We start from the raw sequence: 24,455 nt of genomic DNA, 5'->3' as shown, positions 1-24,455 counted from the left end.
CAACAAAGGGGTCTACTCAAACTACTTCGTGGTTCCGAAGGTAGACGGAGACCTCAGGCCCATTCTAGACCTCCGTTACCTAAACAAGTTCATCAGAACGCAAAGGTTCAAAATGACTTCACTGCAGGAGGTTCTGCCACAGATAAGAGAAGGGGACTTCATGGTCACCGTGGACCTCAAAGATGCCTATCTTCACATCCCAATAAACAGAAGGCACAAGGGCCTTCTAAGATTCAACATCGAACAAGAACACTACCAGTTCACGACCCTGGCCTTCGGATTAAAATCAGCACCAAGGGTCTTTACAAAATGCCTGTCGGCGGTAGCGGCGCACCTACGAAGGCAGGGAATACATGTCTACCCCTACTTGGACGACTGGCTGGTCAAGGCAAACTCACGCGGAAAGTGCGAAAGGCACGCAAAACGCGTAATAGACACCCTCACAAAGTTGGGATTCTCGATCCACTGGGGAAAATCATCGATGGTACCGGAGCAGGTGAAGATTTTCCTGGGGGCAAAGATCAACTCCCGCAACAGTACAGTAGTACCCAGCGAGAGGAGGACAGAGGCTCTACTGAAGGAGGCGAAGCTCTACCAGAAGGGGCGAGCTCTGACAGTGAGGACTGTGAGCAAGATGATGGGGATGATGGCGTCCTGTATCCAGCTGGTGCCGAATGTACGCCTGCACATGAGACCATTCCAGGAATGGCTACAACAACAATGGTCACAAGCAAACGGAAGCTGGGAGGATCTAGTGGTTGTTACGCACGCAGTGCAGGAGGAGATAACTTGGTGGAACAGAGACAACATAACAGCAGGAAGAAGCCTGACACCACCAATCCCAACAGTGACCATTACCACGGACGCATCGCAGAAGGGATGGGGAGCGCACATGGACAACCTCAGAGTGAGGGGTCTATGGGCCCCAGCAGATGCGGTCCGCCATATCAACTACCTAGAGTTGAAAACAATCCTGCTAGCCCTGAAGGCATTCCAGAGGCACCTGTTCAACAAGAGGGTGTTGGTCCAAACAGACAACACCACGGCGATGTTCTACATCAACAAACAAGGGGGGACACAGTCGTTCCCACTCTCATCCCTAGCTCAGGAGATTTGGAGATGGGCCATACCTCTCAGGATAGATCTACTGGCAATTCACCTAGCGGGGAAGGACAATGTGGAGGCAGACTGGCTAAGCAGGCAGACCTCAGCATCACACGAGTGGGAGCTCAATGGCCAGGAAACGGAGAAACTCTTCCGGAGATGGGGGACTCCCACAATAGACCTTTTTGCAACACGCCACAATGCAAAATGCCAAAGCTTCGCGTCCAGGCAACCAGATCAGCAATCCAAGGGAAATGCCCTATGGATAAGCTGGTCGAGGACATTTGCCTACGCCTTTCCACCGATACCCCTGTTGCACAGAGTGCTCGACAAGTGCAGAACCAGCAACATGACCCTGATCCTGGTGGCTCCGCAGTGGGCGAGGCAGACATGGTTCTCACAAATTCAGGAAATGGCACAAGGCGACCCATACAGGTTCGAGAGGAGGAAGGACCTGCTCTCAATGCAAAACGGAGAGGTCCTGCACCCAGAGCCAGAGACCCTCAACCTGGCGGCATGGCTCCTGAAGACCTAGAGTTCGCACACCTAAGATTGCCGCCGAGCACGATGCGAGTGCTACGGGAGGCGAGGAAACCAACTACACGAAAATGCTACAGCGCAAAATGGAAGAGGTTCACTGTGTGGTGCCGGAAGAAGGGCCTGCAAAACAGAATGACAAGAGACTCAACAGTACTGAGGTACCTCACACACCTTCTAAAGAGTAACCTCTGCTCGAGCTCACTAAGGGTACACCTAGCGGCCATCGTGGCATACACCAGAGGTGAAAAAGGTGGAAGTTTCTTCAGCTCGCAGGTGGTGAGGAGATTCATGGAGGGAGCCAAAAGGATGGCCCCCCCCCGAAAAGGTTGCCGCCGCCGGCATGGAATCTGAATGTGGTCCTGACGGAGCTCATGAAGGCACCGTTTGAACCCATTCACAAGGCCACACTGCAAATGCTAACTATGAAAACAGCCTTTCTGGTGGCCATAACCTCACTACGCAGGGTGAGCGAGCTTCAAGCACTAACGCTGCAGGAACCCTACATTCAAATTCACAAAGATAGAATAGTCCTGAGAACGGACCCACACTTCATGCCCAAGGTAGTGTCGACGTTCCACCTAAATCAGACTATCCAGATACCAAGTTTCTTCCAAAACCCGACTACAAAAGCAGAAAAGGCACTGCACACCCTCGATGCCAGAAGAGCGGTGATGCACTACATTGAGAGAACCAAAGAACTCAGGAAGTCGAAACAGCTGTTTGTGTCCTTTGCTACTAGCTTCATGGGTAGACCAGTGACCAAGGGCACCATCGCTAGGTGGATTGCCCTCACTATTCAATTCTGCCACAAACAGGCTGGACAGGAGCTAGCGGAGGGGCCGCAGGCTCACTCCACAAGGAAGAAAGGGGCCACCGTGGCCTTCCTGGCGAACACGCCCATCCAGGACATATGCCTCGCGGCAACTTGGGCATCTGTGCACACGTTCACGAAACACTACTGCGTGGACATTCAGATGAACAAGGAAGCACAAGTTGGACAGAAGGTGCTTCAGCACATTTTCAACGACCAACGCTCATCTACCACCCAGCCGCCACAGAACTAGGAAAACCGCTACAAAATCGATGCACAGCATAGTGAATCCAGAAAGATTCACGCTGCAAAACGAATAGTTTCTTACCTGTCGGTGTACTTTTGCAGCTTGAAGATCTTTCTGGATTCACTAGCGAACCCACCCACCTCCGCCAGGAAGATGAGGCTGGAGGAAGAGGGGGTAAAATGGAAAAGATCAAAGAAATACAAATATACAGATAAAGGGACAAGAAGGATTAATCAATCGCCTAGGGTTAAAAAAAAAAAAAAAAAAAAGGGAAGGAAAAAAGAACCCGAAGATGGCGCCCCAAAGGTGGGACTTCCGCAGGAAGTACGACGACGTCACGGGAGGTGTACCAAATGGTGTACGTCGACGCCCACCTGGGCTACAAAAAAAAAAAAAAAAACAAAGAAAAGACTACGAATCCGGACCCAACCACAAGATCGCGGAATAATGCACAGCATAGTGAATCCAGAAAGATCTTCAAGCTGCAAAACTACACCGACAGGTAAGAAACTATTCGTTTCTTACCTGTCGGTTTAGTTTTGCAGCTTGAAAATCTTTCTGGATTCACTAGCGAACCCACCCACCTCTGCCAGAAAGATGAGGCAGGAGAAGAGGGTGGAAGGACAAACAATAAAAAGAACAAGGAGACACTGAGAGAAATATTGAAATGGAAATTACTAGAACGCCTAGGGTTCAAAAACAAAAAAAAAATGCAGAGAAAGAGGGAAAAAAGAACCCGAAGATGGCGCACCAAGGTGGGAAGCACGAGGACGTCACGAGAGGTACACCAAATGGTGGGACGTCGACGCCCACCTGGGCTACAAAAAAAAAAGACTACGAATCCGGATCCAACCACCAGATCGCGGAATAATGCACAGCATAGTGAATCCAGAAAGATCTTCAAGCTGCAAAACTACACCGACAGGTAAGAAACTATTCGTTCTGCACCCCAGCCTCCATAGCCTCCAACTTCATGCCTAGAGATTGAGTGGGGATGTCCGATTTCCTTTCAACTGCTGCCAGAGGTGGTTGCCATTTTGTCTTTGCGTCGTACTGCCACTAGAAGTATCCCTCAGAAGAAAAAGTTGTCTTTGGCAACCATCTTTCTGGTGGATACTCTGTCTGCCTCACTGATCCCGCCCACCTCTCTGTTCTGAAGGATGGTTAACTAATAGTTAAGTTTTGCAGCTTGAAGATCTTTCTGGATTCCCTATGCTGTGCATTATTCCGCGATCTGGTGGTTGGGTCCGGATTCGTAGTCTATCTTGTGTTTGTTTTTTTTGTAGCCCAGGTGGGCGTCGACGTCCCACCATTTGGTGTACCTCTCGTGACGTGGGCGTGCTTCCTGCGGAAGTCCCACCTTCGGGGCGCCATCTTCGGGTTCTTTTTTCCCTTCCTCTCTCTTGCTTTTCTTCTTTTTTTTTTTTTTTTTTTTTTTTTTTTTTTACCCTAGGCACCAAGTAATTTCCTTATATATATCCTTTCAGTTTTATCTTGTTATTTCAGTCTTTGTCCCTCCACCCTTTTTTGTCCTGCCTCATCTTCCTGGCGGAGGTGGGTGGGTTCGCTAGTGATTCCAGAAAGATCTTCAAGCTGCAAAACTACACCGACAGGCAGCGTTGTTTTCTCTGTGGCGGGTGGGTGGAAGATGAGCGTTGGTCGTTGAATATATGTTGGAGCACCTTCTGTCCTACTTGTGCTTCCTTGTTCATCTGTATATCCACGCAGTAGTGCTTGGTGAACGTGTGCACTAAAGCCCATGTTGCCGCCAGGCATATGTCTTGAATGGGTGTATTTGCCAGAAAGGCAATTGTTGCTCCCTTCTTCCTTGTGGAGTGGGCCCGTGGCCCCTCGGATAGTTCTTGCTCCGCCAGTTTGTGGCAGAATTGTATTGTAAGTGCAATCCATCGTGCGATGGTGCTTTTTGTCACTGGTCTACCCAGGAAGCTCGTTGCGAAGGACACAAAAAACTGCTTGGTTTTTCTGTGTTCTTTTGTCCTCTTGATGTAGTGCATCACCGCCCTTCTAGCGTCTAGAGTGTGCAGTGCCCTCTCTGCGCTTGTTGCTGGGTTCTGAAAGAAACTTGGTATTTGAATTGTTTGATTTATATGGAATGTTGACACCACCTTTGGCATGAAGTGTGGGTCCGTTCTCATTACGACTCTGTCCTTGTGTATCTGGATGTAGGGCTCTTGCAGCGTTAGCGCTTGCAGCTCGTTTACTGTGCGCAGTGAGGATATTGCCACCAGAAAGGCTGTCTTCATTGTTAGCATTTGAAGGGAGGCCTTGTGAATGGGCTCAAAGGGCGCCTTCATAAGTTCCGTCAGGACTACGTTGAGGTTCCATTCCGGAGGCGGCATCCTATTTGGTGGCGCTATTCTTTTTGCCCCTTCCAGGAATTTCTTTACTACCCGTGACGTAAAGAAGCTTCCTCCTGTCTCACCTCGTGTGTAAGCTACGATCGCCGCTAGGTGGACCCTCGGCGACGATGAGCATAGTTTCGCCTTTAGAAGGTGTGTGAGGTATCTAAGCACTGTTGATTCCTTTGTCAATTTAGTTTGCAGTTTATTTTTTCTGCACCACGTTGTGAAACTTTTCCCCATAACATTTTCGTGTTGTTGGTCTCCTTGCCTCCCGCAGCACTCGCATAGTGCTTGGAGGTAGTTTGTGTGCGAACTCTGTCTTCAGGAGCCAAGCTGCCAGTCCGAGGCTCTCTGGCTCTGGGTGTAGAACCTCTCCGTTCTGCATGGAGAGTAAGTTCTTTCTTTTTGCGAATTTGTGTGGAGGTCCCTGTGCCATCTCCACTATTTGTGAGTACCATGTCTGTCTTGCCCACTGTGGTGCCACTAGGATCATTGTCATGTTGCTGGTCTTGCACTTGTTGAGTACCCTGTGTATCAGTGGTATTGGTGGAAAAGCGTATGCAAATGTCCTTGACCAACTTATCCATAGGGCATTCCCCATGGATTGTTTTTCTGGTTGTCTGGATGCGAAGTTTCGGCATTTTGCATTCAGGTGTGTTGCAAACAGGTATATTGTCGGTGTACCCCACCTTTTGAAAAGCTTTTGCGTTTCCTGTCCATTGAGCTCCCACTCGCGGGATGCCGAGGTCTGCCTGCTGAGCCAATCGGCTTCCACATTGTCCTTCCCTGGTAGGTGTATCGCCAGCAGGTCTATTTTGAGTGGGATGGCCCATCTCCAAATCTCTTGTGCCAGAGTGGAAAGGGGGAACGATTGTGTTCCTCCCTGCTCGTTGATGTAGAAAATTGTGGTAGTATTGTCCGTCTGTATCAACACTTTTTGGTTGTATAGCTGCCTCTGGAAGGCCTATAGGGCTAGCAGTACGGTCTTCAATTCCAGGTAGTTGATGTGTCTGACCGCATCTGCTGGAGTCCACAGACCCCTCACTCTGAGCTTGTTAATGTGCGCTCCCCATCCTATCTGGGATGCGTCTGTGGTAATGGTCACAGTTGGGCTTGGTGGTGTCAAGGGCTTTCCTATAGTTATGTTCTCCCTGTTTCACCATGCTATCCCCTCTTGCACTGCGTGCATAACAACCACTAGATCCTCCCAACTTCCGTTTGCTTGTGACCATTGTTGTTGCAGCCATTCCTGGAACGGTCTCATGTGAAGCCGTACATTGGGGACTAGGTGAATGCAGGACGCCATCATACCCATGATCTTGCTCGCTGTTCTCACTGTCAGAGCTCGCCCCTTCTGGTAGAGACGCGTCTCCTTCAGCAGGGCTATTGTTCTCCTGTCGCTGGGCATGACTGTTCTGTCTATGGTGTTGATCTGCGCCCCCAGGAAGATCTTCACCTGTTCTGGTTCCATTGATGACTTCCCCCAGTGTATCGAGAACCCCAGGTTTGTTAGTGTTCTTGTCACCCGCTCTGCGTGTTCCTCGCACTTGTCGCGAGTACTTGCTTTGATTAGCCAGTCGTCTAGGTAAGGATACACATGAATCCCTTCCCTCCGTAGGTACGCTGCTACTGCTGCAAGGCATTTTGTGAAAACCCTTGGGGCGGACTTTAGACCGAATGCCAGGGTTGTGAATTGGGAATGATCCTGGTTGATTGAACCTTACAGGTTTTTGTGGAGCCTGTTCATCGGGATGTGCAGGTAGGCATCTTTGAGATCCACGGTGGACATGAAGTCTCCGCCTCGTATTTGAGGTAGCACTTCTTGTAGCGATGTCATTTTGAATATTTGCGTCTTTGTGTATTTGTTTAGGAATCGTAGATCCAGGATGGGTCTTAGTGTTTCGTCCACCTTTGGGACCAGGAAGTAGTTTGAGTACACTCCCCTTTTCCTTTCTCGGCATGGCACTGGTTCTATGGCCTCCTTTTGGAGTAGTTGTAGCGCCTCTTCTCTGAGTTGAGCAAGCTCTTGACCAGAGCGTTGGCTTCTCTTTGGTTTCTTGTTTGGAGGTCTTTTTTCCAACTCTATGCAGTATCCGTACTGTATGACGAGAGTATCCATTTGTCTGAGGTTATTTTTTGCCATTGTTGAAGGTAAAGTCCCAGTCTTCCGCCTACTGGTGTTGCATGCTCGTAGGCGTTTGGTTTGTGTACCCCCCTTACTGTGCTTACTTTGTGCTTCACCCCTCGGGGTATACTGAGGGTGAGCATTTTCTTCCGTGCGAAGTCACTTTGATGAGGGTTGGTCTCGCCCTCTTCTTCTCTGGCCACGTCTGTTTCCCCCTACCGCGAAAGGACTGGCCTCGAGGCTGGCACTGCCAGGTTCGAGGCATGTGGGCTGCTGAATTCATATCTGTGCATAGATCGCCGCCTAGTGTTGGGTCCGGATGTTTGCACGTTGTTGTCCTGGAAGAGTCTTCGAAGTATCCTTGGATAGGTGACTCCTCCCCTGGACTACAGTGCGCATGGGCATCCTCTCCATCCTCAGATTGTTTTTTTCCGCCATTGGGTTCGGATGTGCTATCTTAACTCCAGTTAGGAAAAAGTTAGTCGAGGCCAAAAGGCCTTTAGTTCGCGTCGGTACTGTTCACTCGATCGGTTTCGACCCTACCTGTTAGCTTACTAACTTCGGAAACAACTTTTCGCTTTTTACCTGACCATCGACGACACCGACGATGGAGTCGAGGACACCATTCAAGAGGTGCCCGGTATGCAATGCGAAATATCCCCATATCGACGTCCACCCGGTGTGCAACAAATGCTTGTCGCCGGACCACGACGAATCGACATGCATGGCCTGCGCCCGGTTCCGTTCCAAGAAGACTCTACGGAATCGTCGAGCGGCGAGACTCGAAGCGCAGCACGCGGCACCGGCCCCGGCAGACATCTTCAACGCCGAAGATGTCGAGGAGTTGGAAGTCCTACCCTCCAATCCGGGTTCCGAACATGACTCCGGTTCGGACGACGTCGACGAATCACTCTTTCGCAGAGATGAAGACAACGCCGAGGTAGGAGACGACGATGAGGCCTTAGGGGCCGAAGAGAGTAGCTCCAATGACGAGCAAGGCCTACCCGTTCAGACTGACGAGGGCCCAGTGCCACAGTCTATGGCTCCGGTCGAGGGATCGCCTTCGGGCCTTACCCGAGACCTCTCCCGCAGTTCTTCGGCCCCGGCCTCGGACGTTCAGCGGCAGCCATTATTACCTACACCGGCTGGTTTCCCTTCTACCAAACCGAAACCGAAAGCTGCACCGGTACAAATGAAACAGAAACCGAAACCGAAAGTGACGCTAGTCGGATCGAGGCCTTCCACACCTTCGACGCCAGCGACACGCATCGGCACCGAGCGCACCAAGCGAGACTTCGGTGCCGACCTTGAAGCGGCCGACGCCGGAGTCGGCATTCGGAAAAAGGCCCTCGGTGCCATCAAACCTGCTCGGCTCTCAGCGCCGACGCCATCGACTCCTAAACCAAAGGTCATACCACCTGCTGCGTCTCACGTCGCTTCCACGGCAACACCGAAGCCTCCTGCATCGAAGACGTCGACGGCCATTTCCGCCCCTCGACCCGATGACCCACCGGCGCCGAAAAAGTCCACGGCCGCCTCTACAAACCTGGTGGGCGCTAAGGCCTCGAAAGCGCTTCACGCGCGAACCGTTGCAGCACAAAGCAGCAAAACCCAAGCGGTCCTCCAGGACACATCGGGCTCCGGCCCACTGAAAGCTCAAACAGCCTCTTCGGCGCCAGCCAACATAACTTTTGGCCTGCCGCCATCCACGATCCCGAAAATGTTCCAACTCAGGACACGGGTCACCCACACCACGGTTACACCTGCTGAGACCTCTCCGTCACGTTACATCGACGCCAACACCGGCAGGATGGTTATCCATGACCGGAGGATAACTTCAGAGCCACCCTTGGACCCTTTCAGGATCCCACTAAAGAGAAAGCTGCCTGTGGACTCAGAACCTGTGCTTTGCGAATCTTTCGACTCGCCCTACCAAGACCCACTATCATTCTCTCCCACACACTCCGACACGGATGCGTTGGGAGACTATATGGATGACCAAGTCCCTTACCACGGAGACATGGACCCTGATGACCAACAGGACCCTGATCAAACTTGGGGCGACCCTGCAGACCCCAGTGCACCTCTAGATGCACAGGACCCTCAACTCTATGGAGCGAAAACATCTCCGACAGAGGACACTGCAGCGTTCAACTCTCTTATTGAACGTGCTGCAAATAATCATGACGTGCAGCTCCACTCTGACACCGTGGAAGACTACTTCCTTATGGACACTTTCGCTTCCTCGGAAAGGCATGTAAAGACTCTGCCCATGCTGAAAGGAGTCCTCAAACCAGCCAAGGACATCTTCAAGGAACCCACCAGGGCACGAGTGATAAACCCCAGGATCGACAAAAAGTACAGATCAGCACCTGGGGACCCTACTTACATCAGAGGCCAATTACCTCTCGACTCCATTGTCGTTGCGAATGCTCGCAAGAGGGCACACTCGCAATCAACAGGTGACGCTCCTCCCCCGGACAAAGAGTCCAAGGTTTTAGAGACCTCTGGCAAGCGAGTTGCCGCACAGGCTGCCAACATATGGCGCATAGCCAACACTCAAGCGCTCCTCGCTCGCTACGATAGAGCGCACTATGATACAATGGAGCAACTACTCCAACATCTCCCTGACCAGTTCAAAGAAGGTGCAGAAATTCTTATCAGAGAGGGATAGCTACTCACAAATGCTTCCATCAAGTGTGCACTAGATGCCGCAGACACGGCAGCCAGGGCCATAAACACAAGCGTCATGCTGCGACGACATGCCTGGTTGCGAATCTCCGGGTTCAAACCTGAGGTGCAAAATTATATACTGAACCAACCTGTCAACCCCGACTATTTATTCGGGCCGGAGGTTGACACGGCCCTTGAGAAAATAAAGAAGGACACAGACACTGCAAAGTCCATGGGGGCTCTCCAGACTCAGTCCTTTCGGAGCAGCTCCTTTCGTCGCCCCGGAAATAGGGGAGCAGGTAGAGGGCAGGGGTCACAGCAGACATACAGCAAAGGCAATACCCAAACCACCTACGATAAAAACACCCAGGGTGGATATCGTGGCTCCAGTACAAAGGGCAGAGGACGCGGCTACGGCAACACCAGGTCCTCCCCCAAGAACAAGCAGTGACGCCCTCTCCCTTCCTCCCGACCACATAACACCTGTCGGGGGAAGGCTACAAAGGTTCCTGTCCACGTGGAACTCCATCACCACGGACAGGTGGGTCAAAGATATTGTCAAATACGGTTACTGTCTAGAACTAACCTCCACTCCACCCACAATACCTCCAAAAAACCGTCCTATGTCCTCAGAGCACTTAACGCTCTTACAGCAGGAGGTGCACAGTATGCTTCTAAAAGGCGCAATAGAGGTCGTACCCGTCCAAGAGCAAGGTACGGGGGTGTACTCCCTGTACTTTTTAATACCGAAAAAGGACGGGTCACTCAGACCTATATTAGACCCGAGACCCCTAAACAGATACATTCTTTCCGAGCATTTTCACATGCTCACTCTACAGCAAGTCCTCCCGCTGCTCAAGCAGGGAGACTTTCTGGCCACACTGGACCTCAAGGATGCGTATTTCCACATACCCATTCACCCATCACACAAAAAATACCTCAGGTTCACTGTTCAAGGGCAGCACTACCAGTTCAAAGTCCTTCCCTTCGGCGTGACAACGGCACCAAGGGTGTTTACAAAGTGCCTAGCTACTGTGGCGGCACATCTACGGAGGCAGCACATACACGTCTACCCTTACCTGGACGACTGGCTCGTTCAAGCAAAGTCAGCCCAGCAATGTGCCAGCCACATGTCCCGCACCATTCACCTCCTTCACAGTCTGGGGTTCTCACTAAATTACCCAAAATCCCATCTACAGCCCGCACATGTACAACAGTACCTAGGTGCGACTATAGACACTCTGGCCGCCACAGCTCAGCCAAATTTGGTGAGAATCAACAGCATGCAAATGCTGATTTCAAAGTTCAAACCTCAACACTCCCTTCCGGCGCGAGTGTTCATGCAGTTGATAGGCATGATGGCCTCCTGCATCTTCATAGTCCCACACGCGAGACTACATATGCGCCCGCTTCAGGAGTGTTTGGCACGTCAGTGGAATCAGGCTCAAGGACAATTGAAAGACCTAGTGTTGGTGAGCGGTCGGGCATACAACTCTCTGCATTGGTGGAATCCACAAAACCTTTGCAAGGGTCGACCGTTCCAGGAGCCTGTTCCACAAATAGTACTGACAGCAGACGCGTCTCTCCAGGGATGGGGAGCTCATGTACTCCACTACACAGTGCAGGGACTATGGACGACACAACAGAAGAAAATGCACATCAACCTTCTGGAACTGATGGCAATCTTCCTAGCCATGAAGGCATTCAAAGTACATCTGTGCAACAAGGTCGTGTTGATCCGGACGGACAACATGACCGCAATGTACTACATACAGAAGCAGGGAGGGACGCACTCCTCCACAGTTGTCTCATCTGGCTCAGAGGATGTGGAAGTGGGCCATTCAGAGGAACATGTTCCTCATGGCGGAACACCTCCCCGGCAAGGACAACCAAATGGCGGATCTGCTCAGCAGACACAGCCACCAGATGCACGAGTGGGAGTTACACCCATCAGTACTCCAGCCGTACTTCCAGCAGTGGGGTCATCCAGAGATAGACCTGTTCGCCACAAGCGAAAACGCAAAATGCCAAAGCTTTGCCGCCAGGTTCCCACATCCGCAGTCGCAGGGCAATGCGATATGGATGAACTGGTCCGGCAGATTTGCGTACGCTTTTCCCCCAGCACCGTTGATACCGCTGGTGGCTCGCAAACTCAGACAACACTCCCTGACACTCGTCCTAGTTGCTCCTACGTGGGCACGCCAGCCATGGTACACCACCTTCCTCGAACTTTCCGTGGTGCCGCATCAAAGGCTGCGGATCAAACCCGCGCATTTGACGCAGAACCATGGAGAGATTCAGCACCCAGATCCGCAACAGCTGAACCTGGCGATCTGGCTCCTGAAGTCCTAGAGTTTGGCTACCTCAACCTGCCACCTGACTGTATGGACATCATCAAGGAGGCCAGAAGACCCACTACAAGAGCTTGCTATGCAGCCAAATGGAAAAGGTTTGTTATTTACTGCGGTAATAATGACATTAACCTGCTGGACGCATCCATCCAAAACATCATTTGTTACCTCCTACACCTATACCGATGCAATCTAGCGTACACCTCTATACGTGTCCATTTGACCGCAATATCAGCCTATCTACAAACCAGGCAGCACCTCTCTCTATTCAGAGTGCCTGCCATCAAAGCATTCTTGGAAGGACTCAAACGAGTTATTCCACCAAGCCACCCACCAGCTGCAATGTGGAACCTCAACCTGGTCCTCACACGCCTGATGGGTCCACCCTTTGAACCTCTCCACTCATGCGAGATTCAATTCCTCACCTGGAAAGTAGCCTTCCTGGTAGCGATCACTTCTTTAAGAAGAGTTAGTGAACTCCAGGCACTAACAGTTCAAGAGCCATTTATACAGGTTCATGCCAACAGGGTCGTACTACGTACCAACCCCAAATTCATGCCCAAGGTAATATCGCAGTTCCACATGAATCAAACTATTGAACTGCCCGTTTTCTTCCAAAACCCACAAACTGTCGCGGAAAGGGCACTCCACACACTAGATGTAAAAAGGGCCCTCATGTATTACATCGACAGGACCAAACCCTTTAGGAAGACAAAACAACTGTTCGTTGCCTTTGCCCCACACCACAAAGGTAACGCCATCTCCAAAGCAGGGATAGCCAGATGGATAGTTAAGTGTATCCAAATTTGTTATCAAAAGGCAAAACGCACATTAACTATTTCCCCACGAGCCCACTCAACACGTAAGTTAGGGGCCTCCATGGCTTTTCTAGGAAATATTCCCCTGCATGATATATGTAGAGCAGCCACCTGGTCCACTACACACACGTTTACCAAACACTATTGTGTAGATGTGCAATCAAAACAGCAGGCAGCTGTAGGACAGGCTGTTCTCAAAACCCTTTTTCAGACCGCTGCAGCTGGCACTGGTAGCCGCTGCTAATAGAGGGCACTGCTATACATTCTATGCACAGATATGAATTCAGCAGCCCACATGCCTCGAACTGAATATGCTACTTACCAGTATGCATCTGTTCTTGGCATGTAGGGCTGCTGACATTCATATCGCCCTCCCTCCTCCCCGGCGCCTGTAGCAGCTGCAGCTCTCAGAATTACTGTAAGCATGGTCATCACTTTCTGTATCTACTCCATCACTGCCACAATGGCGAAAAACAATCTGAGGATGGAGAGGATGCCCATGCGCACTGTAGTCCAGGGGAGGAGTCACCTATCCAAGGATACTTTGAAGACTCTTCCAGGACAACAACGTGCAAACATCCGGACCCAACACTAGGCGGCGATCTATGCACAGATATGAATGTCAGCAGCCCAACATGCCAAGAACAGATGCATACTGGTAAGTAGCATATTCATTTTGCTTCTGCTGTCCCTGCTGGCCGTGACTTTCACCCTGCTGTCCTTGCTGGAATGTCTGGTGTGACGTTCCCGGCTGGTTTCCTCCCCTACCGTAGGGTCTCCGAGCTGGGGTGCCTCTTCTCATCCCTCTGAATTGCAGGGCCCCCATGGACCTTGCCGTCTCATTTTCTTTCTTCAATTGGGTGAGTTTTTCGTCCACCGAACAGCGTCTCACCGTTGAAAGGGGTGTTCAGTATGTTGTTCTGGACCTCTTGCTTGAATCCTGAAATTCTGAGCCAGGCCTACCTCCTTTCAGTGATTCCTATAGCCATCAGCCTGCTCGGGGTGTCTGCCCCGTCCAATGCTGTCTTAATGCATGAGTTTGCAATATTCTTCCCTTCCTCCACCAGATGGGAAGCTCTCTGCTGGTATTGCTCGGGCAGATGTTTGATTAGGTCTCCCATCTCGTCCCAGTGCTGGTACTGGTGCCTGTTCAGTAGGGCATTGGAGTTCGCCATGCGCCAGTGCATTGCCGCATTTCTCTCAACCTTTCTCCCGGTGAGGTCCATCCTTCTGCTCTCCTTGTCGGGAGGCGGCCCTGAGGTTGCCGGTACATTGGCCCTTTTCCTGGCCGTGGACGCAATGATTGAGTCAGCTGTGACTGATCCTTTGATATATGGCGGGTCCTGTGAGGAGTGCTTGTATTTCTTCTCTGTTCTGGGAGTGATGGATCTGCAAGTTCCTGGGTCCTTGAACGCCTCCTTCCCTTGGTTCATTACGCTTTGGAGCATGGGGAGGAACTGGCTCCTAGTCTGGATGGGGAGCAGTGTTTAGAGTAGAAAATCTGCTTTCGGCTTCTCCTTGTCCAATTTCACGCCAAAAGCTGCTGCAGCGCTCTTGACGACCATGTTATATGCCCCAATGTCGTCTGGCGGCGAAGGCCTCGAAGGATAGGTCTCCACGGGCTCTTCGGGATTTTCGGCGTCGATGTCCTGCCATTCCAGCTCATGTGTCGTCGACGGCGCCGAGCCGTAGATCGACTGCTGCTCCTCTTCCTCATCTTCTCCCTCATAGTAGGGGTCTTCTTCCTCTTCTTCAGGATCTCTCGACTTCTCTTCGGCGTCAAACTCTTCCTGTTCTTCGTTCTCGACGACATCCGTCGACTGTTTCGTTGGGATTTTGAATTTTTTCATTTTCTCATCGAACTCCTTCTTCCTCTGAAGGATGCTCTCCATCTCCTCCTCGAGCCTTCTCTTTTTCTTCTCCATTTCGGAGGCATGTTCGGCGTCGAGCGCTGGTCTTTTCGACGGAGCTTGCGTCGACGCGGCCTTGTCCTTTGTCGCCGAACGCCCCACCTCGTGGCCCTGCTTCGACGAACTCTGTTTCTCGGTGGCCTTCGGCACCTGGGAGTCCTTCTCGAAGCATCCGGTGGGCCTTTCGTCCTTGGTTCCACTCGCGGTCGTCGAAATTTTCGGCGCTGGTGTTCTTTTCGAGGACTTTGACTCTGTTTTTCGAGAGTCACTCTCAGATTTTCAGGGCCTTTTCGGGGGTTTCGTATTCGACGTGTCTCCTACCATGTCAGACGTTTTCTTATCGGTCTCTGCGACCGTCAAGACATCAGGTCCCTCGGCGATGTTGTCTTCATCGTCGGTGGAGAGGCCCAGTTCGTACAGCGACGGTGCCTTACCCTTGCCTTCCATGTTGAAGTTGGCTCTCCTCTGCCTTTCTCTCACCCGGAGTGTCTTCGGCGTGAAGACAGAACAGGCGTTGCAGTCCTTGCTTTCGTGGTCGATCGGCAGGCAAAGGTTGCAGACCGGATGTTGGTCCTTCTGCGCGTATTTGTGGTGGCAGTTACGGCAGAATTTAAAGGGTGTCTTGTCCATTACACTCAGAGTCTCTGAGTGCGCATTTTCCAATGGGCGTCGAAGATTTCGACGATCTCCTCCTCCTTCGTCGTCCCGGCTGTATGCTCTTCCTCTCTGTAGTCTTATATAAATTCTCCTTCGATAAAACTCGTGTATTTTTCTTCTTCCTTCGTTAAAAACTCTGGAGCTTCTCGATGACGATCCAGACCCAACGGCGGAAAAAAGAATCTGAAGATGGCGCCCCAAAGGTGGGACTCCCGAAGGAAGCACGCCGACGTCTTGAGAGGTACACCAAATGGTGAGACGTCGACGCCCACCTGGGCTACAAAAAAAACAAAAAGACTACAAATCCGGACCCAACCACCAGATTGTGAAATAATGCACAGCATAGTGAATCCAGAAAGATTCACGCTGCAAAACAGTAGATATTACAAAAGATTTAATTTCAGGGTTTTGCACTGGACGTTGTCATTACTCTTCTGATCATTGTCTCAAAGGGCACAATGGATAAAGATGGGAAACTGACGTCAGAACTCTGGCTTTGGTGCTTCATGGCTAGAATGCTGATGTAATTTCCTTTTTGTCCTGCATCTTGCAGATGTGGACTTCCTCCTCCTCCTCAGAACAAGGAGATTACATTACTACAATGGACCTCAGTGAGCCCTATTTTCATGTCCCTAATAACATGAAACATTAACTCAGGTTTGAGATGGGGGACATCCATTATCAATTCAAGATACGCTGGGGTGTTCCTGTTATGTTCCTGTTGCATATTTCTGGATACAATGTGGGTACAGTCCATATCTTGCGCAATTATATTGACTCCAAAGTCCTCAGAGAAGGTCATATTTGCCAGGTCTATGTTGTAAGACGTCTTACTGTAATCTTCTCAGGCCCACCAATTTGTGGTGCTGCATGAGGATTGACTCAAACGGTTAATAATCTGCTTATACAATTATTCTCTAGATGGACAAGCTACTTACATATTTGGTAATAATATTTCTAGTGATATTGAATCTATTCACAGATTCCTCACTTGCCTGGCTGCTTTCTTACACATTCTGAGGAGTGGTCTTACTGTTTTTGTTTATAAAGTCCTAAGTTAGTTTTAGTTGCTTGTGCACTGCAGTTCTTTTATCTTGATGCCAGCAGTCTCCTCCGATGAGGGCAAGAACTGAGGTCCAGGCAAAGGGTGACACCTTTTGTGGCTCAGTGCTGTCATGTCTGGGGATGGATCAGAGCTGTGTTCAGAGCCTTGTCGTGCCACTCAGCAGTTCTGTGGCGCTAATTCACATTTCTTAATCCATCGGGGCACCAGGAGAGATTTAAAATAACCACCAAAAAGAGCATTACTCAAGTAAATGTTTACTTGGGGCAAAAGTGGGCAGGGTTGATGAGTGAGTTGATGCTTAAATTATAGTTTTTACTTGTATGTTTAGAACAGCACTTATCTGTTTTTGGTTCCTTATTTTTCGTTCATTTTTGCTTTTAAGGTATTTCAACACAAATGTCCGTGCCTGCAGTTCCAGACCCGGCTTCAGAGCCGGATCCTGCTATGGCCCAGGAGCAGGGACCTTCTTTGCAGTTCACACCACTTCCTGTTCCTCTTCAAGCAGTTAATCATCCAGTAATGCCTTTGCCTCCAACTCTGAATCCATATCAAGACCCTCTGTACCCAGGGTTTCCACTCGATGAAAATGGGGAGCGAGCCACTGCACCATCTTACTCACTCTGTAAAGCAGGGGATGATCTGCCCAAAGGTAAGCCCATACTCTGTAAATAAATGTAATGAGTCCAATGTGTGTCCACTTTTAATGCATTTTAAGTCTTGGTTGGCTTCACACCTGTATGCAGACTTGTAGCTTACAGGTTTTATGGGGAGCTCCTATTAATCTTCTGGCTCTGTGGCCTCGGTTAAGATGGCCTCCGGATTTTTCCCTTCTTGGGCTGCTGCAATGCCAGAAGGCCCGGACTCCTCCTCAAAGCTGAGCAGGTCTTCAGCCTGTATATGTCAGAGTTTTCACACTTTCATGAGAGGCTTGCTGCTGCATCCAATGGTGCCATTCTCTCCATTACCAGAAGGTCCTTTTGCAGCGACATGCATGGGAGGTGTCAGAAGAGGTCTCATTGTGGGTTTTCAAGAGGCAGAAATAACAAGACACCATGTTGGTCACTCCAAGGGTACCTATGGCAAAAGTGGAATGGTGTATGTTCCAAACCCACACCATAGGTGCGTTTTCCATGTCACAAATTAAAAGACACCTAACTGTGAAACAGCTGGTGTCTTCTCCAATATGTAGACTGCACAAAATGTACCTTTTCTAAGAAAACTCCCCATTTTAGCAAGCCTTAAGACCACATTGCAGCACTTAAGTGAAGGTATTTCTGAATAATCCTAAACAACCTTTTAAACTTACCTAAGTGCTAGGAAAACTTCCATGGAAATGGAGCCCGTCCAGTCCGAGAGTCAAATACCTAAAAAGAGTACTGTATCTTTAAGAAGCAAGCAGTTTCAATGTCCCAGATGCACTTAACTCACAGTTCCAGTTTTTTTCCAGCTCGTGCCAAGTGGCTCTCCGAACACGTTGTTAATCCATTTTTCCTTACATTTTACTTAAACATTCAAGCTTTTTCATCATCGTTCAATGGCATCAAGCTTCAACTGCCATTTTGATCCCACCTTTATATGTGAATGGTATTTTTCACTGAAATTTTTTTGGGGTGAAAATCCCTTCCTCTTTTTTTAGAAAAAAGCATGCATCAGACCCTCGTGCAGTCTGTGGTATGTCTTCCACCCTCGCACACAGTGAAAGACTGCACATTTTCTCAAATTATAAGACTTAGAATAAGACTTAAAGGTAACGTAGCAGACCTTTGAGCCGAAGGAAAGAAAGAAACAAAAAAAAAATAGAGATGAGGCTCAATCTTCTGAAACTGTTCCCTCTCATGAAATACTCCCACAGAAGCAGACCTAAAAATAGGTGGTGAGGGAAGTGTTACCACCATTCAGGACATTCTCGCCACTCCCGAGAACACCGACCAACATTGAGCTCATTGACACCTGGGACCACTGTAGAAGAGGAATCGTATTATGGCAGAAAAGGAGAGCCAGTAGAGGACAGTGGGTAATCTAGGTGTGGGTCAGTATGCCAATATATTCCTCCTTATCATGGTAGAGTATTGGGCAGATTTCTGACCCCTAATCTTTTAAAGAAGGTCGAGCATACAGCTTGAGCAAACTCTCTGTAGATGCTAAACAGGACAGTCTGTGATTCAGGGCTTCTTGTTGACTTTAAGAGGGGTGCAATTACAAACGCATCTCAAAATTGAATTTCGTTGATATAAATAATGGCAACATGTGTATCTATTACAGGCACCAGAATGTTAAAGGGATGCTACAAGTTAAAAATAACCTTAGCTATATAATGAAATAGCATTCAGACACCATAAAAGTATCTTATTGCAACATGCTGGTTTTGAAGACTAGTGTGAGCTTGGTAGTCTCATTACTTGTGTAACATGTTCTGCATCCGAGTGGCTGAATCTTATTTGGAAACCTGTTTGAAAAATCTCCTTTAGAGCCAGCTATTTGCAGTGACAAATGTTTTTCTTTCTACCTGGCCTTCTTGGTACCCATCACCATAACCCAGCGAGTAAACCCCAAAATCTCACATTTTCCATCTGTTTTGCCACGCTCTAAAAGTTGCCCCATATTTACTTAGGCCCCCCATCACGTGTTCCAGCAACACTTCACTCTTATTCATAAGAACTTAATTTCAAGCCTCTTACTATTTCATCATTCAACTCCGCTTATCCCAACAATTACCCCTGGCATTTCACTCATTCCAACACTCATCCCTCTCACTCAGAACTCTTCCCAGTTCTGACCCCACTTCTGTGCTTGCTCGGACACTCAAAACTCAATCCCCTAATTCAGTTACATTGTTCACACTAGTGCCCTATTCTGTGCTCTTAATTCGCTTGCCCACTTCCAGTTCTACCCACCATGTTAAGCAACTAATTTCCGTAACTTACCCATTCCTCTTTTAATTTGCGTTAGTTGTTCTATTCCACTCCACTAGTCACGCATGACTATAATCAGTTACCCTAAAACATTTATAAATAAACAGTCACTAATTCGTGCCTTTAATGAAAACCAAAACAATATAAGGTACTTCACAAGAACCCTCTTTAGACAGTCTAAAATACACCTTTCACTGCACAAGATGTGCAGAAACAACTATAACATGCTTGACTGAAATGCCCAGTGAAACCTATTTTGCATCCTGTATTGAAACATAGCTCATCCCTGCCTCTATTGCTTGGAGAAATACTCCATCCTGAGAGAGCACAGAGACAACCAAAGGAGATGAGCCCCGGCAGCGATTTGTGCATCACATCTCGACTATGCAAAATCCCTATAGAAATCCAAACTACCTTTCATCTGTGTACTCCATTATATCAGCATCAAGGTTACAGTAAAAACTAACAATGTACATTGAATGCCAACAGCCTCCCATTGCTCAACTTTCACCTATGGCTAAGGCTGCAAATCCACATTACTACATCTCCATGAAACTTCCAAAAGCCTTGGGACCATACCAGTGGGCTTCTCTCATAATATTTGCTACCCCTTAAACTAAACTGTCTACAAAACGTGGTGCTGAATTGCATAGTCCTCTAATTACAAGACCACTGTTATCTTAAACAAACCCCAGTGACCAACTACACCCAACACCTGTCACATAAAATCCATAGTTGGGTTATTTCTGGCACTTGTTTTCAAACTCTTCTCACATCTTTGCATTGTCTCACACAAGTTCACAAGATGATCTTCAACACATTCAAGGACCTTTTTCAAACCGCAGACTTCTGCTCTCACCTCCCACTTCATCTGCAAAGCATCCAGTAAAAAGAATAAATAGTTCATTAATTCAAAGGGAGCCCTTAGACAAATGCTGAAGAACCGAAGAAGCATATTTAGGCCATCAACCAGGACTCTCCAGCCATCTTGATCTTGGGATTTTCTTTCAAACTGACTCCAGATGTAACCCATGTCCTTGCAGTCCACCTCTAGGCCTCGGCGCCTGGTGTTTCTTAGCCTTCCTCATTTCCCTTCACAGTTCCAGGTCATGGCTTGCTTGGTGGTGTTTTATGCGGGCTTGCAGAGGGTGTGACCTATCCAGCATCTATTTCTTCATCAGCAGGAAGTTGGGAAGTGCTCTCATAGGTTGTTGTTGCTAATGGTGCTAGGCCAGCCAATTTAGAGGATTTTACTGAGACCAGTGTTGATGAACGTCTGAACGACTGGACTTTGTTGCTGGTGGTCACTGTTATCGTCCTAGTTTCTGCTCCATACAGAAAACTGATTTAACATTGGTGTTAAAAAGCCTGATCTTGGTTTGCAGCGTTAGGTCCTTGGCGCTTCAGATCTTTCGCTGAATGAAGGCAGCACTTGCTTTGGCGATTCTTGCCTTGACGTCGGCGTCTGTGCCATCGTGCTAGTCTTTAGCACTGCTCTAGAAGGTGAAGGCCTCAACCTCTTCCAGTGCATCACCTGCAAGAGTGCCTGCAATTGTGCTGTCAGTTGTAGGCTTTCAGAATCATGTTTTTTTCCCCTCTGGATGTTGAGGCCAAGCTTTGCTGACGTGACTGCTGCATTCGTCGTTCTAGAAACAAGTGATAGTGGTAATAAGGAAATGGTCAGCACGTCTGTTGCGTTTGCAATTATTTGATTTTTAAATGTAAAGATGTGCTCAATGAAAACACTGTGCCACCCAAACAGTATTGCCCTGTATAGGAAAACAGGATTTTCCATATACTTGCATAATCAAAAATGATAATACAGAGCACAGCATCAAGGTAGTTTGAACTGACGCTGTGTCAGATTTAATTACAAGTACAACACCAAGGAAAACCAGATGGACAAGATATTGTCCAAATGTGAATACAGAATTGTATAAATTCTTGATATTGTTGACATGTAGTTGTAGCGTCGATGCAGACAGCCGACACATGTTTTGTCATGTAGACAACTTTCTCAAGGTTCAAACTTTGACTGTTACATCTGTGACTGTTTATACACAGACACAGTCCATCCCCTTGATGTATTGGGGAGTTGAAACGGCAGAAGCGTAAAATTATCCCAAATATAGTGGATAGAGTCCCAACTTCAAACGTCGTCTCTTGGATACAGGAGGAGGACCTCTCCAGGAGAAGCGGGAAGCACCAATTACACGGGTTGCCCCCGCCACTACTGTGGACAACATACTGTTGAATTAAACTTTTAGGATTCCAGTTTCGTCTACTATAACATGTGCACCAGTTCTAATCACATAAAAGGCTACCATGGGCGGCATACTGTTACATTAAACTGCTAGGATTGCAGCCTCGTCTTTTGCAACGAGCACTACAGTTCTAAGCGCATAAAAGTGCTACTCTTGTTGGCCTCTCCCGATGCCGAGGTTCTCGAAGCCGGCGCAATCCCTAGAGGGAAGAGTGCAGTTAGTCTTCTCTGGCGCCGTCTGGCTCTTGTCCGGCGCCGACTCTGCCTCGCCTGACGCCTTGAGCTAATCCTGTGGAACCTCAATCGACGCCACGCCTGGGGAGGCTGACGCTGGTACCCAGGATGAGATCCGTGAGAAAGTGGCTCTGTATATACTGTTTCTTAATAGGTACAGGGTGTACAGAGTCCACAGCCCCCCAGGGTTTGACAGAGGTTAAAGTTAGATATAACCTTACTCTCTAAAGTGGTAGCTTGGTCAAGCAGTAAGGCAGTATCAGAGGACAGTGTAAAGCATTTGTTGTACACACTCAGTCAGCAAATGGTTTCACACACTCAATAACTGAACTCTAGGCCAATGGTTTATATATAAAAAATATATGCTTGTTTTATTTTAGAACCGACACTTGGATTTAAAATATACTTTCTCAACAGTAGATGTTTCATATAAATACTTTTGCAATAAGCAATAGACTTTAGTAAACAGTTACAAGTGGTTGCAGTAGGCAACTCTATTTTTAAACACAACAATACATTGAGCTCAATGGTAACTTCAAGTTATTTGCAACAGATTACTTTTTAGATTACTTTTGGAATTCCAGGACTGGATCCTAGATTCAGTCCTGGGTCAGTTCTCAGAATCAAGTGATGAAAGTCGACTTAAGTACTGTAATGATTTTTAACTAATATTTAGCTATTTTAAAAGTTGACACTTAAAAAATATTTCAGAGAAAACAGTCAATGATTCCCTATGGAAGAAAATTCAGGTTACAGGTACAGTATGTTCTCGTTACTTTTGTAATCCAGTACTGGGTGCCTAGACTCAGCACTGGGACGTTTATCCAAAACAGGTGAGTAATTACGTTTTCGGATATTATACGATTTTTGAAGAATATTTAAAGATTGCAGAAATCGACACTTAGAAGAAATTTCACAGAAAAACAGTCAATGGTTTCCTATGGAAGAAAATTGAGTTAAGGGTAAGTACAGTTGTAGGTATTTTTCAGAGTCAGTGCTGGGCACCAAGATCCAGCACTGGGAGCTCACCTAAGAGCAGGTGAGTAAATTCGTTTTTGTCACTCGGCTGATTTTTGGTGAATATTTGAAGATTTGAAAAGTCCACACTTAGAAGAAATTTCAGGAAAAAGCCAGTCAATGTTACCCTATGAGGAAAATAGAGTTTGTGGTTTAAGGGTAAGTACTCGACTGGCGGAGTTGAGGTTCTGGGCACAGACTCGGGGTTCTCCCAGGGTCAGGTAGGTACAGTTGGTTCACCCTCAGCGGCTCTAGGGTGGCCAGGTGCAGAGAGAGTTAGGCCCAATGTTATCCTATGAGGGACAGGGGGGCCTTGTTTGGTGGCTGCTGACTGGCAAGCCACGCGGCTGTGGGAGCTGGGCTCCTGGTCACTTACTGAGGGCAAGTGGGGAAGTAGGTAGGTGTAGAGTTTTCACTGCCAGGGCCACTCGGGCGGCTGGGTGCAGAGGGCTTTTGAGCCTTCGGGCGCTCAATGAATTTCAATGGGAAATCTCTGGTTTAGAAAGACTGCAAGCTCTGGGACGAGGACTCTTCAGGTGCCACCACCACTTCGAGAGGTAAGTTGGGTAGTTGGAGGATAGGTAGGTACCCCGGGATTGGGCACAGGGGGCCGTGGGGCGCCGCGTGCAGGGGTGCCTTTAGGTGTCGGGAAACCTTACCCTCTGTTGATCGCGGTTGGGGGGGCACCTTGTTCTGAGGCTGCAGGCTTCTTCAGGAGTGTCGAGGGAGGTCCTTGGGTGCCGGACTCTGGGTCACAGTCGCCGTGGGGTCGTCCTCAGGGTCTTTGCTCACTCCGGCACTGGCCAGGCTCGGCTGGTGCAGCGTGTGCTGGGTTCGCGGTTCCGGGCTGCTGCCAGGGGTTAGAGATAGGTTTCAAGTAGAGCCTCTACTCATGGGAGTCCCAGGGGCTTAGAGCCAAAAGGTAGCCAGGTCCTCCGGGGTTGGTGAGGTTGCTAGCCACAAGAGATGCCGGGCTGGAGCAGGAGCAGGTTCGAGGGTCGACAGGCCAGTAGGGCTGGGGCCAAAGCAGTTGGTGTCTTCCTCTTTTCAGCAGCTGCAGGTCTTCTTTCTTCTTGCTCTTCGTAGTTTTTGAATCTGGAATCTGGGGAAAGGATGGTTCAGGGTGCCCCTAAATACTAGATTTAGGGGCGTTACAGGTAGGTGAAGGGCAGGGACCAATGGGTCCCTGTCCTGGGGTGGGTACACCCCCTATCCTGCCTCTCTCCTGTGGGAGGGGGGCAGTAGCCTAGTCCTGATAGGGTAGGGCTCCCCATCTTCAAGATGGCGAGAGCCCGGAGATGTGCTTCACCTCGCCTCCCCCACCTGAGGGGTGGGGGGGTTGACAGGCTGGCACATCCCCTGTC

General features: G+C 48.9%; 1 protein-coding gene across 4 annotated transcripts in view; it reads left to right on the top strand.

Moving 5' to 3' along the window:
- The window catches only part of OTUD4 (OTU deubiquitinase 4), a 389,728-nt gene that overhangs the window by 282,771 nt on the left and 82,502 nt on the right, over positions 1-24,455 (top strand). For all 4 annotated transcript variants that reach the window (XM_085641615.1, XM_085641618.1, XM_085641617.1 and 1 more), the window contains one exon: positions 17,048-17,314. In XM_085641615.1, the coding sequence (XP_085497741.1) occupies positions 17,048-17,314 (267 nt within the window). The remainder of the gene's footprint in view (positions 1-17,047; positions 17,315-24,455) is intronic.

This window comes from Triturus cristatus, chromosome 2_2, assembly GCF_964204655.1.
Source record: "Triturus cristatus chromosome 2_2, aTriCri1.1, whole genome shotgun sequence".
In the NCBI taxonomy this organism is placed as follows: domain Eukaryota; kingdom Metazoa; phylum Chordata; class Amphibia; order Caudata; family Salamandridae; genus Triturus; species Triturus cristatus.
The sequence above is the reverse complement of the archived record's forward strand: the minus strand, read 5'-3'. Positions and strand labels throughout refer to the sequence as shown.